This window comes from Leucopleurus acutus (assembly GCF_964270905.1).
Source record: "Leucopleurus acutus genome assembly, chromosome: 6".
Lineage (NCBI taxonomy): Eukaryota > Metazoa > Chordata > Mammalia > Artiodactyla > Delphinidae > Leucopleurus > Leucopleurus acutus.
In genome coordinates, this window is record NC_139149.1 from 10,651,357 (window position 1) to 10,670,087 (window position 18,731).

At 39.4% G+C, this 18,731-nt stretch overlaps 1 protein-coding gene across 2 annotated transcripts in view; it reads right to left on the bottom strand.

Moving 5' to 3' along the window:
• CNTNAP5 (contactin associated protein family member 5) overlaps positions 1–18,731 on the bottom strand; it is a gene marked incomplete at both ends in the record, with an annotated part of 877,051 nt that overhangs the window by 434,160 nt on the left and 424,160 nt on the right. For both annotated transcript variants that reach the window (XM_082841270.1, XM_082841269.1), the window contains 2 exons: positions 4,754–4,938; positions 14,864–15,067. In XM_082841270.1, the coding sequence (XP_082697396.1) occupies positions 4,754–4,938; positions 14,864–15,067 (389 nt within the window). The remainder of the gene's footprint in view (positions 1–4,753; positions 4,939–14,863; positions 15,068–18,731) is intronic.

The window sequence follows — 18,731 nt, forward strand, 5'->3', positions numbered from 1 at the left end:
TACCCCTCCTTCCCCCTGGCCTGAATGAGCAAGAGCCCCCAAATCGGCTGCTGCTTTAACTCTGTCCTGTCTGGGCAGGAACAGATGCCCTCAGGTGACCTACACACAGAGGTGGGGCCAAAACCAAAGCTGAACCCCAGGAACTGTGTGAACAAAGAAGAGAAAGGGAAATCTAAATACAGCCTCAGGAGCAGCGGATCAAATATCCACAATCAACTTGATGTACCCTGCATCTGTAGAATACCTGAATGGACAATGAATCATCCTAAAACTGTGGCAGTGGACTTTGGGAACAACTGGAGAACTTGGGGTTTGCTGTCTGTGATCAAGTAATCAACTTTGCTTAAAGGGAGAAATGTGCAGCCGCACAGCACAGGGAGATCAGCTCGGTGCTTTGTGACCACCTAGAGGGGTGGGATAGGGAGGGTGGGAGGGAGGGAGACGCAAGAGGGAAGAGATATGGGAACATGTGTATATGTATAACTGATTCACGTTGTTATAAAGCAGAAACTAACACACCATTGTAAAGCAATTATATTCCAATAAAGATGTTAAAAAAAATCAAACAAATGCTGGAGGGGATGTGGAGAAAAGGGAACCCTCTTACACTGTTGGTGGGAATGTAAATTGGTGCAGCCACTATGGAGAACAGTATGAAGGTTTCTTAAGAACTAAAAATAGAGTTGCCATATGATCCAGCAATCCCACTCCTGGAAATATATCTGGAGAAAACTCTAATTCGAAAAGATACATGCACCCCAATATTTATAGCAGCACTATTCACAATAGACAAGACACAGAAGCAGCAATCTAAATGTCCATCAACAGATGAATGGATAAAGAATATGTGGCATATATATATATATATATATATACACACACACACAAACACACACCGACACAAACATACATACATACAATGGAATACTATTCAACCATAAAAAAGAATAAAATAATGCCATTTGCAGCAACATGGATGGACCTAGAGATTGTCATACTAAGTGAAGTCAGACAGAGAAAAACAAAAATCATATGATATCACTTATATGTGGAATCTAAAATATGACACAAATGAACTTATTTACAAAACAGAAACAGACTCACAGACATAGAGAACAAACTTATGGTTACCAAAGGGGAAAGGTGGGGGAGGGATAAATTAGGAGTTTGGGATTAACATATACACACTACTATATATAAAACAGACAAACAACAAGGAACTACTGTATAGCACAGGGAACTATATTCTATATCCTGTAAATAAACCATAATGGAAAAGAATATGAAAAAAGCATATATATATATACATATATATATATATATAAAACTGAATCACTTTGCTATACAGCAGAAACTAACACTACATTGTAAATCAACTATACTTCAATAAAAAAAACAGACCTTAGATTCAGATTCAGATATCCTATTTAGCAGTAAGGGTGTTCATATTGTTTCTGGGTGACTGAAGTAAGGAAATTTTACTTCCCAGGTTTTTGCGCCTACTTAGTGGTAAAGTGGTAATTGCGACCCAGGATTCCTGTCCCTGGTGCCCCTTTCTCTCCACACAGCCTTGAAGGTGAATCTTCAAAGGCTGGAGAGCTCCAGTTGTTCGAGAGACTTCTCCCAACACCTACCTCTCCTGTTCCAGTGCAGCCAATGTCAATGTCACTGTTATCGTCAGTCTGTCTTCTTTTATGTTCATATGAACAAGCTGGCTGCATACTTTGGAAGGGGCTTGGATTCTCTGAAGCAGAGTTTGCTTCATAGGAACATTTCAAGGTGTTTTCCCCCCCTCCCCCAGGAAACACTTCTTACAAGGCACCAAAAAATTTAGACATTTCTAGAAGAAATCTGTTCCAACTTCACAAATTCAGTGACATCTTTGGATGTCTTTCCCTAAATGCTGACATTCACTTTAATGGCACTCAGCTGTGATTCCATACAGATCATCTACACTGGAGACCACAGGTAGTGATAACTTGAAAACAAATGTTGATTCAGGCAACTGGGTGAATTTTAGAATCACCTCTCAAGTCATTAGAGGTCAAGTATATGGGGACCTAATGAAACTTCATGATGGTTTTGTGTTATTTATTGTCCTCAAGTTCCTAAACGATATCTCTTTGCTTTAAGATAATTTCAATATTGTTTTTACAATCACTTAAACAAATAAGAATGATTGATACTCATAGATTTCCAGTTATCAGCAACTAAAAAAAAAAAACAAAAAAACCTGCCTGGTATTTTGCATCCTGAGTCAAAGAGTGACAGATTCTCTTTTGAAGTTAATGAATGGCATATCTTAACAACAGTATGCTAAAGTAAGATTAGGATCAAAAGAGATCTTTCTTACAGTTCATGATAGAGATTGGAAAAAAGTCAGATCCTAAGTTTTCAATGATTCATCTCCACCTCCACTGTTCCTGTATGTATCCACTAGTGATTGACTTTGTCTCCTAACAGGGTTTCTAACCATCTGTCTAGCAACATGCTCCACCTACCTATAGACAGATCTAAACTACAGAGTAGCTTCAGAGTAACCTTTAGAGTAACTGCTCTAAAATAGTTGTTCTCAGACAGTAGGGTGCATCGGAGTCTCCTGGAGGAGTTTTAAAAAACAATGATTGAGCCCCTCCCCCTGAGTTTCTGATTCTGTAGGTTTGGATAGGACCTGTATATTTTCATTTCTAACAAATTTTGATGGGGTGCTAATTGTACTGGCCCCTGAAACACATGTTCAGAATGACTCCTCTAAAACATAAGTCTGCCCATGTCACTACTCTGCAAGAAATCCTTCAGTGGCTCCTTTTCCCCCACAGTTTAAGCTCCTTAACATGGGTCACAGCGTCCATCATTACCTGGGTCTTCCCTAATTCTTATGTTTTATCTCTCACTGCCTCAAGTGGTGTGTTGATACAGGTTTAAAATCTGGCTGTTCAGGGTGTGACGCACACACACAGACACACAGACTCATCTCTGTATATGTATGTGTGTGGGCACACATACGTTAGGTCATTTTACCGATATAAGCGATGTGTAGACACAATTTACAAATAATAATAAAATATACAATAAACTGTATTATAAATTCCATAAAACCAATTGATTTTTATAGAATGCTTTCGTTGATTTTTCACTGAACTCTTTTATCTGTAATCACACAGTCTCTTGTCACTTATTCTTTTTTTTTTCTTAATTTTGTAAAACAACATAGATATAAAAAGTATTCTTAACACACAGGCTGGAGAAAACAGACTTCAAGCCAGACTTGGTCACCAGGCTGTAGTTTGCCTATCCCTGGTCTAGACAATCAACAAAACAATAAATCAAACCCTGACTTATAGGATTTACCAATATCCATGGTGTAAATATCTCCACTATGATGGATTTCAAACCATCAAACGGATGCCACTAAATATGGAATTGGAAAGAGATGCACTGTAGCAATCCAATATAGTGTATTTCCACCACACAGATACAACAGAAGTAAAAAAAAACCCTCAAATACATATAGATAGATGCATAGAGAGACACATAGACAGATAGATAGAATAAAATAAAGTAACTAGGCATCAATGAATTTAGTACATTTTAAAAATACTTCGATGGATTATAAGTTTAAATAACTGGGGTTTTCATAATGGCTGTATTTACCAGCCAGCTTCCAAACTTCCTGAAAATCTACCAGCTGGCCTTCATGAATCAGTACCAGTTGGCCCTCACACACCACTGCCGGACGATTGTTTCAAATCCCATAGATACTGGACTGTGACATTTCATACCCTGTACCCTGCACAGGGTCCTCTCTGACCTGGCCTGCCTTTTTCACCTTTCTCATCAGGCTAACCCTACTCTCCTTTCAAGACTTAGCAGCATCTCCTGCTGGAAGCCTTCCACCCCCATTCAAGGTTGAGCCAAGTGCTCTCTACCTAGGATCCCGCAGTGCCCAGTGCCGCTCTCCAAGGTAGCTTTCACCTCCTTGTTCTGCAGTGGGTGTTCCAGGCCTGACTCTGCTATTAGACTGTAAGCATCTCCAACTCAGGGACTCTGCTTTAGTCATCTCTGATTGGTATTGCCTAGAAGAGAGCCTGGTATACAGTGGGAGCACAATATATACTTCTTGAACTGAACTACTAGCAAAGATGGTTAAATCTTGGCCGCTAGTCTTGCAAAACTTCTGACCAATACACAAGGACAGTCAGTTCTTTCTTGCTCTTTTGTAGAACTAACTGTCCTTGTGTATTGGTCAGAAGTCTGCATAGGAATGAAGGTGAAAAACAAGAGCCTATCATGCAGATTTTCAATTTCTTTGGATTTTATTATTTATTTTATTAAGGTATAATTGACCTAAAATTTTATATTAATATAATTTCTGTATTTTCCATGACCTCGGCTAACTGAAGCTGATTTTCGAAAAAAGAATTACTGAATGTAAGCAAGAGACTAGATGGTGATACAGGAAAGCTACCAGAAAAAAAAAAAAAAGAAGTTTTAAAAAGTAAAAAGGAGGCTTGCTGATTTTAAAATGCACACAATTAGCTGATGCCTTGCAAGGCGTTTCCCCAGGCTCACAGCTCAGACTCTTTCCGTGGACTCCCCAGTGGTTGGCTGACTGGGCTTAGAGCGAGGGGAAGAGAAGCCCCAGGGTAAGATCTGTCAGGGGCCCACATCTTCTCACTTGCTCTTTTGCTACCTGATTTTCTTACTGATCACGAGCAAGGGGCTTGGGGGTCTGCAGGGAGAATCAACTCACCTCATAGTCGATGTCTAAGGCATCCGCCTCGCCCTTGGTCCGGAAGTGCTGTGTGTGCCGGTCCACAGTGAAGTTCACGTGCTTGCCGACCCTCTCGAGAAGGACGGAGTGCCAGTGCTGGTCATCCAGGAGGCTGCCCAGGGTGGCCGAGGGGGGGCTGCTGCTGAGCCGAGGTTTGCTGTCATCTGTGAAGGGGATGGAACACGGGATGGCTCTGTGCCCAAGGGCAGCCTGAAGCACTAGAACGTTCTGCTAGCAAGTCCAACTCTCTCTATCCAAAGGTAAAGGATGATTCCCTGTCTGCAGACCCAGAACCGTGCTGGGCTTGGGAAGGAATACCAACAGTTTCCCACAGATTGCAGGACCAAAATATCAGTCAACTGATACACACACCCCCTTCTACACGTGAAATGACATGTTAGGACTTGTGTGATTAAATAATAAGAGAAACCATATCCTGATGGCCATATGAATGATATTGAAAATAGGACTTGTCACATTTAGAAAGAATACATATTCTTTGCATGTGAATGGCTCTTGAAAGGAGAAAGTGAATCTTTAGCTGTGTTTTGGAGGAAGAGTGAATGCTGGAGAAGTAGAGGGAAGACCGTGGCCCTAATGAGTTGGGTAGATTTGTGGGCGAAGGCAACGGGGAGGAATTAATCATTTTAGCTGCCATTTTCAAATGCCTACTCTATCAAGGGCACTTAACTAGGGATTTTATAACCTCCAAGTTTGATGCTCTAAGACAAAATGATTACCTGCATTTGACAAATTAGGAAACTGAGGTCCAGTGAGGGTAAGCATGCCTAGGTAGAGATGCAGCCAACGTTCAAATCCAGGTCTCGACCCTTTTGACTGACCAGGGCAAGGGTCCTGATTCACCCTAAACTGAGCTTGGAAGATACCCCTTGGGAGAATGTGAGAGATTCCGGTGGAGAGGTACATTTTTCAATCAAGTCTGCCCGTTTCCCCTCCTGTCTCTCCTCCAATTTTATGGACTTCCTGCCTGTATCCTTCTGTCAAAAAGATTAAAGCTTTTTTTTTTTCTTTGTTCTTTTATCCTGTAGAATGGCTTAGCCTTAGCAAAATGAACAGCTCAATGCAACTAATTTTACTTACATGTAAACCTCCCAATTTTTGAATATTTTATGCGTTCGGTACCCTTAGTAACTGAAAGCTAAATGTCTCTCTTCTCTCTCCTAAGACATGTTTTACAGAACAACTGCAGCAGCCTGCTCCGTGGTGCGGCATTTAAGGGGCTGGAGCTGCCATTTCCACTGTAGGCTGGTCACTCCTACCTCCATTATGGCCCCAAGTCACTGCTTCCTGCATGAAATAACACTTCGTTGCTTCCTATGGGGGTTGGGGGGAGGCACCCAGATGATTGTAATTGAAAAATAAGAGCTGATGAGTTCATAGCTGCCTTTAATTGATTTATTCATTGACATATTGATTTGTTCCACATCTTTTGAGTTCTTAAAATGTGTCAAATTATGCAAATACATTAATAGATCTTTTTCTTTCTCCCTCACCTCTCTCCCTCCCTTCCTTCCCTCTTTCCTTCTCTCTCTCCTCATTTCCTTCTTCCTTCTTTCCTTCCTTCTTCCTTTCTTCCCTTCGTCCTTCCTTCCCTCCCTTTGTCCTTCCTTCCTTCCTTCCTTCTTCCTTCCCTTCCTTTCATCCTTCCATCCACCTACAAAAAGGTGTTGATATCTACCTGACTTGCTTACAGTGACAAATGATGTATACAGGAGATACAGAGTTAAAAGGCACACTTCCCTCTCTGAAAGTTTTAATGTGGAGACTCAATAAGTGAACTGATAAAAAGCATGCTGCTGGTATTAACAGCAGTTAATGCAGGGAGCCATGGAAATGCAGGGTAGGGAGCTGTGGAGGCCGCTTTACAAAGTGGTGCCGGGCCTGATATTTGGCCAGAACAAGGAGCATTGCTACCCAGCCGGCAGAAGCACATGCCAAGGTTGGGGGTACAGGGGAACACCTAAAGGGATTCCACGCAGCAGAGTGCCATGACCACATGGGGCTGGCTTATCCCACCCAGGACCAGTGTGCTAGTGTGAGCTAGGTTACAGCCTGTGTTTACTTTTAAGAAATGGGAGCCATTGGTCAATTAATAAGTCAGGGATTACTGACTCAGATTAACATTTTAAGAAGGTTATTTTGACAGCTGTATGGGAATTTGATGAGAAGGCAAGGCTGCCAGAAAAACTGGCAGTCATCCAGAATGGGGACGAGGGGCTTAGGTAAAGAGAGCACAGGAGGATGGATTTTCAGCCAGTGAGAAGGTGTTGGCGTGTGGTGACCTGGCATGCCATTTGGATATTGGAGGTGGACATGGTAAAGGAAAGACTCACCTAGGGATGACTTTTAGTATGTTTGCTCAAGCAGGTAGGTGAAAAGTGGTACCAGTCAGAACAAAGAACACCAGTGTCCGTCTCTCTCCCCCACTTCTTCTACACACACACACACACACACACAACTTTTACTTATAAAATAAAACATGTCCAAAGGCTAATGATTGGTTGAAGGAAACAGTGTGCCTTATAAACTATTAATTCTAGGTAATAAGTCAAATAGATTTAATATCAGAGATTTCATTTAAAATTTGATGTGCACCTCCAACATTTTTTCTTAAAAACTAAAAAGGCATTTAACAATGATTCAGTAATAATAAGTCCAAAACATTAAAGGTTGGAAACTGTAAAGCCACTGAAAGTCACAAAATGAAAAAGTAAAGGAATCACATCTTTTCCCCCTAATTATTTGTTCTTATGTGTTGTGTTGGGTGGGTTTTAGTGATATGTTGATTTCTTTAGTAGAGCCAATAAAGACAAGGATTAAATTAAGTATTTTAATATTTTTCTACACTATTATTCCTACTTCATAAGAGAAATTTAATTTTGAATAGGTCAAACAGACTGTAAATTTTACTTGGCTTTTTGGATAACGTAGTGAATCTTTCTTCTATCCTTGTTTGCATTTACTAAAACATTAACAGAAGTTTTGATTTTCTTTTTTCTTCTCTTCTTACATTTTAGAATGAGTATAAGGATCTTTGATAATGGGAAAAACAAATAAACTTCATTAAAAACATAATCCTTAACCTGCATAGCTGGTTCATTGAAAACTATACGAGTGATGTGTAAATTGTTGAATATCTCCTGCATTACAAGCATCTTTTTAACTAAAAAAAATGGTAGACATTACCTTATTTCACTGATCCTCTCCATTAATCATTCTATGCTAACACTCAGAAATCTTGTATGCACACAAATTGAGTGAAAGTTAGTCTGTTTAAACAATTGGATAAACAGGAAATTCTGCTCTTCATTAAATAGGATGTTTTAAATTGTGTCTATAGTAGGTGTTACCTTGAAGAAAAAGGTTACTCCTAGGAAAGGTTCCATTTTACCTAGAAATGTTCAGTATTAGAAATTGCAATACAAACTTCATTCTCAAAAGATTATCAAACTCTTCATCCTGTAATACACATTTCAAGTTTTATCTCAGTGGCAATTATGGTTCAACTACTAGTTTTAACTAGTTTCCAATTTATTAAGGCAAGATAAAACTTCCTATGGGCAATTGTGGAGAACAAAGACAATAAAAATATCTGGAAGCTATCTTTTAGGCCAGAAACACATTAGGGGGGAAAATACCTCTTATTACTAATTAAATAAAAACGTGTTTTCATGTGGTTTGAGATATAATTAAAATGAAACAATGTAAATACTACTCAAGTCCCTAAAGCATATGGCAATTTTTATAGGAAGCTTGAAATGATTGCAAAATATTTCTAACTTGCTCTTCTCCCCCACCCCCATCCCCAACATACTGTGGATAAGCATGTCAAATTGTTCACCCTTGGAACTAATATTTTTCTGACTAAGGGCATTATATTGCATTGTTTTCACCCAAAGTCTTCTTTGATTAAATCTTGCTTGGTCTTAACAGTTTAAACACTTTAACTTTCACAATCTGTGGATATCATATGGCCTAGCAAAAGGGAACAGAAACTTTCTTTTTTAAGATTGTATTTCAACAGAAAGTCACGTTGGAAAGGGCTTGATTTATTGTTGATGAGATAGGGCACCGCTCACATGGAGGTCACCAATCCTACCTCCACCCGACCTTCAGAATTAACCTTCCCACCTTAGTTGTTCAGGTTATCGATGTTGGTATTCACTTGTATTTTTAAGGTTCTCTTCTACTAAGTGAGGTAAGCATTTTACATAGGTTGTTTCCATTATTCCTGAACACAGCCTTACAAAAAACTTCACCTCAAAGAAACTACAAGACATACCTAAGGACACAAAGAATTAGGGTTACAACCAAGCTCTGACTCCAAAGCTAATGCTCTTACCACTACTCCTACTGGAAAAATTGATACTCCCACTTACCCTCATTTCTTATGTCCTGGCCACCTGCTTTCCACCATACATATGTGTGAGCTTATATAGCTTAACCAGAATACCAAGAAAAGGATTTGATGCATTGGGAAGCTGAGAGTTTTGGAAAGGAACACGGGGCAACCCTAAGAGGGAAGGACACAATGTAGAAGGTGAAGGCAAATTTCACCTTTGCAGGTCATCCAGGAGCATAAAGACCCTTGTTTAGCCGAATTCAGGGCTGATGAATGTTCTCCTAAGCACTCAAGTGAAGCCTTCCGAAGAAAATAAAAACTAACAGGACGCCATGTGACTGCAGTGGACTTGACCCTCAGATCAGAGCAAATCCTTATGTATCAAGAAAGCAATGAAATACATCTTTCTTGTATTGTTAAAGTTGTTAAAAATTTTCTAAAGTTTATTCAATAAAACATTCTCTAGATTTAGGAGTCATGGTTCAAGTCTGACTCCTAAGCTGTATCCATCTTCTGTGACTTTGTTATCTTAAAAAATGCTATCTTAATACAATTATGGTATGTGGTTTTGATGATACCTAATTATATATTTTTAGTTAATATTACAAAATTAGAAAGTAAATTGCAATAATTATTTTACTAGGCCTGGACCTCCTTGAAAATCAGAACTGGTAAATTCAACTTTTAACCTCCAGTGCATAGCTCAGTGCCTGGCTTAATGTACTCGTTCAGTGAATTCTTATTATAAGAATGACACAATTTACATAAAATGTGGAACAACTTATCCCATTGACACTTTGTCTGAAATGCCTGTGTTCCCTTCCTCTTTGTAATGAAATCTCCAGCTAACTCAAGGTGGATCCAGGAAGGCTTTCTGGACTCCTTTATCCTACTCTGGTCTCTCCATTCTCAAAATATAACACATGGATACCAACTTCCTGATATTTAACTTGTAATTGTTTCATGAAGGTTTATAACATTTTAATGATGAATGTCAGGAACTTGGGGTTCGATTGAAGAGTGTTCTAATCTTGGGTTTACAGCTATGCATCTACGTGACCTATGTAGCCCGGGGCAACCTACTGGACATCACTGACCATCAGTTTCTCCATCTGTAAAATGGGTTTGGATATAGTTTGTAGGATTGCCATGTGATACAAATGAAATATATATGTAAAATGTCTAGCACAGTGCCTAAGTGAGGGCTCTCAAAAAATGGCAACATTAAAAAACATCTTTCGTAGTATTTAGTCCAGGTCCAGAAACACAATAAATGTTTTATAAATACATATGAGTTGGCTTATCAAAATGCTTGAATTTCAAAAAGCTAAAGTAAATGTTCATTGGACTCTCTGGAGAATGTTCAGACTGTTCACTGATATCCCAAGCTATCTCAATGAGTTGGTTGTGCAGTCAAATGCTTTGCCTCTGAACCCATACTTGGCCCCCCAAGGACAGTGTGCTCCACACGTGGTTATGCTATGCCGAGATTCTCGCTTTCCTATGACTGTCATATTACACAAACATTATGCCTCAGTTCAAAGGTGCTGGACCCTTGTAAGGATGAATGGCCTGCATGTGCTATTGATGTTTTATTTAGTTCTCAACACAATTCCCCAGTCACGTAATGACTCTGCTCTTTCATTCTCCCACCTGCATGTATGGGTTTGAGCTGTTGTAATTCTACTGAGGGCAAACTGCCACAGGTGATCTGAATTACATGTGTAGCATGGAAAGAGGAAACTTTATGAACCCCCTTATGGACTGAGAGAAGAAATCTCTGTCCCATTAGTAGCTCTAGAAATCTCACTGTTCTACCCAAAGAAAGTAGTCAAACACCTAGTTCAACTGCAGCACTGAAATGATCTTTCCAAGTCAGCCTCCATAGGAGCAACTAGGTAATATGAATCAGAATTTCGGCAAAGAGCATCACTTGTGAAGAACCACAGCACACTGTGTATACCTCCAAAGGCCATGGTATAGGTCATGCAGCTGTCCATGGTACTGAACCTCTCTACTCAGCCTGAATTTCCGAATTGTAAAGTCACAGATTAGATAAGGAACTGGAGAACTCTCACTAAAGGAAACACTGTTGCAGTGTCCACGTCAGCTGGGCAGAGAGAAACTTCCTCCCTTTCCTCCGTCATTGGCCATTGTCCCAGCACCATTTTGCAGCCCATTAACTTGGATTTTAGGATTCTTCCTTCCCCACTCCTCCTCTTGCTCTCTCTCTTTCTTCCTTTTTATTTCTTGATTCATTTCTTTAAAAAGAGAGCTTGATCATGGGTGGTATGAACTCTTTCCTCTTTGAAGGCTGTGTGGCAACATGGGAAGAACATGAATTTTATATCATATGTAAAAATTTTATATAAATAGCTAAGGAAAACACTTGGAAAATATACAAAAATGTTAATAGAAGGATGACTGAGTTGTAGGATTTTGAGTGATTTTTCCCTTCTTTATAGAGTGGTTTTTTTCCTTCAAGTTTTCTAAAACTGACATATATTTTATAATCTGAAAGTAAGTTTAAAACCTGGTAAATATAACTGGATTTTAATTGTGGCTATGCTAATTTATAGCTGTGTAATTTGAACAGGTGATATATCCTCCTTCAGCCTAACATTCCACATGGGTAAATTGGAACTAATGTTTATGTACCTAATAGGGCTGCTCTGAGAATTGGATAACATGCTGGCACATTGTGGGCATTCTGCAAATATCATAGCGGGGAGAGTAGCTCAGGCTTGAGGGTCAGAAAGCCAAATGAGAATAATATGTATTTGTGTCAGGCTCTGATATATGAGATGAAAACCACTTTTTCCAATGTACTCAATTTGCCTCAAGTACCTACTTCAGGCTGGTGCTCTCCTAGTTTCCAGAGCTACAGTTATGAACAAAGTGTTATCTTTCCCTTGTGGAACGTATGTTACAGATTTTCTCTTATGGGCAAATCAAAACGATTATCATTCCCCCTTTCCCCTTAACTTAGTGCTTCCAGAAATCTGCTGGCTTTAACAGAGTTACGCTGAGCTAAAGTACTAATATACGTCAGCATCTCTCTAGAGAAGGAACATAGAAATCTGTGCTATTTAACAAGTATCCTAGGTGACTGCTTAAAAGAGATAAGTACAGGAAACAGTCATGGTAAACGGATGGAAATGAGTAAAATCCATAAGCAGATGAAAAGATGAAGAAATTCCAAACTCTGCAGAAAACAGACTAAAGGAGATTTTCCATTATCACCACCACAGTTAGAAATATGGGGCAGATGGAATCTGGAAAGAGAGAATTATTCTGCTTTCTTTATATCGCAGCATGGAGCGGGTCTTCTTTACCTTAAAATACCTATTTCTTTCCAGGAAGACCTGCATAGCACAGGGTGTGGGACATTCAGATATTGTTTGTTGAATGATGAGTAATATTAAGAGCTTCACCGTGTTTATATACTGACAAAGAAAATTCATTTTGAATATTTTTAGCTTTCATGTTCATGCCCTGGAAGATAGTTAGTAATAACCCCAGGTTAGAAATAAGTAAACTGAGGCTTGGGAGTTATGAACTTTCCCCATAATAAATAGCTAGCACCTGTCTGCAATTAAAATAAAATCTGTCACATGAGCACACCTCTTCCTTTCCATCCTGCTTTACTGTGTGTGAAGCTGCTGTACCTCATTGGGTTATGGATGTTGGAGCAGAGCTTTGGAGTGGTAATGGCACATTGGAATTGGGAATCCAAATGGCAGTCACTGACAGAATCAGTGTTACATGCTTTACTAATGACAAGTCATAATAACTTTATCCACAACCCACAATGCTCTGTGAACCACAGAGTAACTGTAACTGTGTGTGTGTGTGTTCGGGGAGTTACTCCATCCATTCTCCTTTCACAAAAATTGAAGGCCAGTTAACAGACTGATGTATTTCTGCTGAATATTTATATGCCCACCCTTCATAGAATTCACTGATACATTTCTTCTGTAGGTAAGTGAGCAAAACCGATTATGTTACTAGTAAAACCTCTTATTGCTCTCCTCTGAGTGAGACTCTCCTTCTAAAGATGCTTTTGCTAAATATTTAATTTAGTGCATTAGTTATCAATTTGATGAGTTAAAACTTGGGATCCAAAGGTTCTCCCTGCTACCCATGCCAATACTCACCATGGAGGCTAAGGAGATGCTCAGAAATGCCTCAAAATAAGGATCTACATTGTTTGGCTTTGGGGATGAGTTCACAATAATCTTCATTTTTATGCTAATTACTAAAATAATTTATTACTAAATAATAACTACTAAAAGATAAAACTTATCTGTGATTTTTCCAGTCTTTCATCCAACTTGAGCTTACAAACTGAATTCTGCTATGACTTTCCATCTTTACTACTTAATAGGGAATACTTGGTGATGGGTGATAATTCTCTTCCACAAATATACTCTCCACCCCTTCCCCTAAAACTAACATTTTCAATGGGAGGAAGGGATTCATTCTTATAAAAAATGGTCACTTCCTTTTTTGTCAGCCTAACTCTTGGTCCTGGTTCCTTTTCCTCCAGTAGAGCTTTTTGGTTTGCCTTTTCATCTTTGGAAACTCTGCTCCCTGCCTTCTGCACTTGGCGCATACTTCCTTCCAAAGCACCTTTCACATAAAGGAGGGCGACCCTCTCTCTTTCTTCCCCTGGGATAGGAAGTTGATTACAAAGAAATGCAGACCTGCCAGTAGTGAGGCAGGCATGATGGATGCAGAAGCCTGAGTCCTAAATACAGAGAAGGCAGCAGGGCATCTCTAATAAATTAGCTGGCATTTGGCAAGTCTAGGGCTCACACTGGCACAGCCTGGACACTTAAAGAAAACAGTATTTCCCTTAATAAGACATGGGAATGTCCAGAAACTTAGATGCCATACATATGACCCCCTTATTCCCCCACAAAAAAACAAAAACAAACAAAAACAAAAAACAAACCAGGAAAGATATTAAAATGTTTTTCTTCCATTTTCCCCCGGAACTTAACTTTCATAAATGTAACAATTACAATAGACTATGAGTAAAAGCCTCATTATAATACATGTGCATGTGTGTGTGTGTGTGCACGTGTGTGCATGTAAATTTGCCCAAGCTAAAGTTCGTTACTAAAAAAAGAGAAATATGGGGCTTCCCTGGTGGCGCAGTAGTTGGGAGTCCGCCTGCCGATGCAGGGGACATGGGTTCGTGCCCCGGTCCAGGAGGATCCCACATGCCACAGAGCAGCTGGGCCCGTGAGCCATGGCTGTTAAGCCTGCGTGTCCGGAGTCTGTGCTCCGCAACGGGAGAGGCCACAACAGTGAGAGGCCCACGTACTGCAAAAAAAAAAAAAAAAAAAAAAAAAAGAGAGAGAAATATGTAGAGAAAGAAAGAAAGAAAGAAAGAAAGAAAGAAAGAAAGAAAGAAAGAAAGAAAGAAAGAAAGAAAGAAAGAAGGAAGGAAGGAAGGAAGGAAGGAAAGAAGGAAAAAGGAAGAAAGAAAAAGAAACAATGAACAATTAGCTTGTAGCTCTCCCTCCCTACCAAAATTACCTTGTTTAAAGAATGCTGTTTATGGCTTAAACATGGTATTTTTCTTCTCCAACCTGCATAAGGAAAATATGTCACTTAGACTGTGATCCAGGAACTTCTAACTGATACACTAGGAGGATAAGGAACTGTGACCTGCTACAAAAGGATTTCCCCGTAGCCTGACATGGGCAGGGACCTACCCAAGTTGAGGTGCAGGGCGAGCCTCCCCTTCTGGAGCTCCAGGGTGATGTGGTCTCCACGCTGTCCTTCTCCGTGGAACAGGACCCCATCTCCTTGCATGCTCTTGAACTTCAGGGAGATCACATCTTTGAGAGTACTCATCAGCTTCTGATTGAACCTGTACAGAAGGGAGCTTCGGCCATCAAAGTCAGCGATGTCTGATTCTAGGCACAAAGAGAGAGGGGGAGAAAAATCAGTGCACATCCTCCGAATTGCTTTTCCTTCTTTCCCTTCTTAGTTGTTGTCCAATTAATAGAAATGTTCCTGATATCTATAAGGTACCAACTCACTGGGAAACATATAGTCTAGACCCAATCTAATTAGATTCAAGGGAAATATTCATTTACAAGCAGCCATCACACCGTCAGAGTGAACTGATCATTAGCCTTCATTAGTGCTGTCAGCTTTTGCTTGAAGGGACAGGGTGTGAATACCACAAGTACCTTTGTCAGGCTCTATTGTGTCAAATGCCTGGTTGTAATAATCTCTCATGATTTATCCTCCTTAATAATTTGCTTCTGATAGTTGGAGTCACTTTATCCCATTATCTCAGGCTCAAGGTTGGAGATGAAATATATAGCTTATTATTTCAGCTCTGAACAGTACTGTCTTCCTAGATCTGCACTGAGAAGGATTCTGAGGTTTCCTTTTGGTTCAATGGAAAATGCAGTAAAAGAAGACTTACTATTTGAACAGAGAGGGCAAATATCTTGCATCCTTCTCATGCTTGCCTTATCTTGTGCTGATGGTATCTATCATTTTAGTTTTCATATACAAAAATGTTCATTCATTATTGTGAAAGCAAAAAGAGAAGGCCCGGTAATCATAATTTAGATAAGCTTATGTAGTAGATGTGTATAAACATATCTGAAAATTGTACGCTGAAAAGCTAATAAGGATTTTCTTTTTCTTTTTGAATGATGCATAATTGACCTACAATGTTATATTAGTTTCAACTGTACAGCATAATTATTAGATATTTGTATATATTTTAAGATGACTGCCGCAAAAAGTGTAGTTAACGTTTGTCACCATACATAGTTATAGAATTTTTTTTCTTGTGATGAAAACTTTTAAGATCTAGTCTCTTAGCAACTTTCAAATATGAGGAGTCTCGCCTCACCAAAGAATATCTACAGATGACAAATAATTATCTGAAAAGATGCTCCACGTCACATGTCACCAGGGAAATGCAAATTAAAATAATGAGATGCTGTTAACTGCACACCTATTAGAATGGTCTAACTCTGGAACACTGACACCACCAAGAGCTGGTGAGGATTTGGAGCAACAGGAACTCTGCTTCATTGCTGGTGGGAATGTAAGATGGTACAGCCAATGGAAGACAGTTTGGTGGTGTCTTACAAAACTAAGTGTACCAGCAACCATAGTATCCAGCAACCTAGCTCCTTGGTATTTACTCAAAGGAGCTGAAAACTTATGTCCACACAAAAACCTGCACACAGATGTTTATAGCAGCTTCATTCATAATTGCCAAATACTAGAAGATGTCCTTCAGCAGGTGAATGGATAACTAAACAATGGTACACTGAGACACTGGAATATTATACAACACTAAAAAGAAATGAACTATCAAGCCATGAAAAAAAGAAAAAAAAATTTAGGTTCATATTACTTAGTGAAAAAAGCCAATCTGAAAAGTCTACTGTATGAGTCCAACTATATGACATTCTAGAAAAAGCAGAACTATGGGACAGTAAAAAGATCAGTGGAGGCCAGGGGTTAATGGGAGGGAAAATTAAATCAGCACAGCATAGAGGATTTCTAGGGCACTGAAAATAATCTATGATACTATAATGATGGATACATGTTATTATACATTTGTCTAAACTCACAGAATGTACAACTGCAATAGTGAACCATAATGTAAACTATGGACTTTGGGTGATTACAAATTGTCAACCTAGGTTCATCAATTGAAACAAATGTACCACTCTGATGGGGGTTGCTGATAATGAGGGAGGGGAACTTGCATTTTTGGGAGCTGGGGGTATATGGGAAATCTCTGTACCTTCCTTTTTATTATGCTGTGAATCTAAACTGCTCTAAAAAATAGCCTTTAAAATAAATTAATAGTGACTCTATGTAGGAGGTGTTATTATAGGTTATTTTTACATTACTTTTCCTAGTTTTTCATCATAAAAACTTTTACAAAAAACTTTTATTACTTTTATAATAGAAAAACATTAAGGCTATTTAATTATACTTAAAACAGATTCATTATATACCATCTTATGTGGGTGAGATGGTGGCGAATGGGTGTGTGGGGGGGTGAAATTATTCTTACTTGAAATCAAGTACTTGGGATAACTCAATTTTTTACTATTCACCAAGCAATTAAAATCCTTACCTTGAACATACACAGTGATAAATTAAGAGTTTTTTTGACTAAACATATAGAAGCGTCCTTTGGAAAGCTGAAATTTTGTAATGAAAATAAAATCATACTTTTCCTATAATTAATTTTAAAATACCATTTCACAATTTATTCCTCTGGAATAAAGTGGTTCTAACCAAAAGCTTGCTGATGACTCCCAAGACCCTAAAATTAAATAGTCCAGGTACAGAGGGATTTTCACAAATTCCCAGCTCTCTCAGACTCTCCCCGTATCACCCCATCAATGTTCCTGCCTCTGTCCTCTGAACCAGACTTGACGAAAGCCAAATGGAGGCTACAGACAGCAAGCTGGCATCAATCATAGAATAATAGGGATCATAATGTAGTTAAGATCACGGATGTTAAGCTGTGATGGTCATAACTTGTTAACTCTGTTGCTTTGGCATCTCTACATCCCTACGCCTGATTTCCTCATCTATAAAGTGGGGTAATTACACCCTTCAGAGAAGACTGCTGTGAGCATTAAATGTGCTTATCCATATAAAGTGACAATTTGTACAAAGGGATGCCATCATGTCTGTCACGTTATTTGTGTTAAACCAATAACAGATAGTAGGAGTATTAGTAGTGTTTAGGATACATGGAGGACTTTGCATTCCTCCCCAGTGCTGGCACCCCACTTTCTCACCCCAAATAATGCTATTTCACTTTTTGATTCGATGGTTTATTGCCCATGGAATGCAAGCTGGCTCAAAGTTTCCTGTTCTGCCATATTTCAGGTTCTCAAACTCTACTTGAAATTCTTTGGGTGCAGAGTCTGCATCTGTATCTTCATGGTCTCTTCCGATGTCTCCCCTGTGGCTCCGCACCAGACTCTGGGTTAGGAACTGTGTCCTTAGGAGCTTTAGTGCTGAGTGAGGGACCATGGCATATACAATTGGCGGACCATGACACTAATATGTTGTGAGCTAAAATAGAAGGGAGCACCCAGTGCTATGGGAACAGTTTAAAGCTCAAACACTGTATATGACTATGGAAGTGAGGTGAGTTCTGACATAAAGAAGCATGGAATCTTGAGTTACTGCTGACAAGAGATGCCCTGATCTGGTTGTCTCAGTCTGCAGCACCCAGACGCTCCACTCCAAGACACTATCTCCTCTCTCTCCAATCCATCCCAGCATTCATGATCTTTATTTCAATCCCTCTGATGTCTAGCTAATGCATGGACTTAATCAATGCCATAAGCAGTGATGACACAGGTTACCTCTAAGGAAACACAGCTCCATGTTGCCATGAGATCTTAAAGAAACTGAGCCAATCAATAGGACGGGAAAAAAAATATTGAAGTCTCACAGACCCGGGTTTCAACTCTGGTTTTGCTATTTACTAGCTGGGGGACTTGAGGCAACTTTCTTGACTTCTCTGAGTTTCAGTGTCCTATCTGTATAATAGAGCTAAGAGAAACCTAC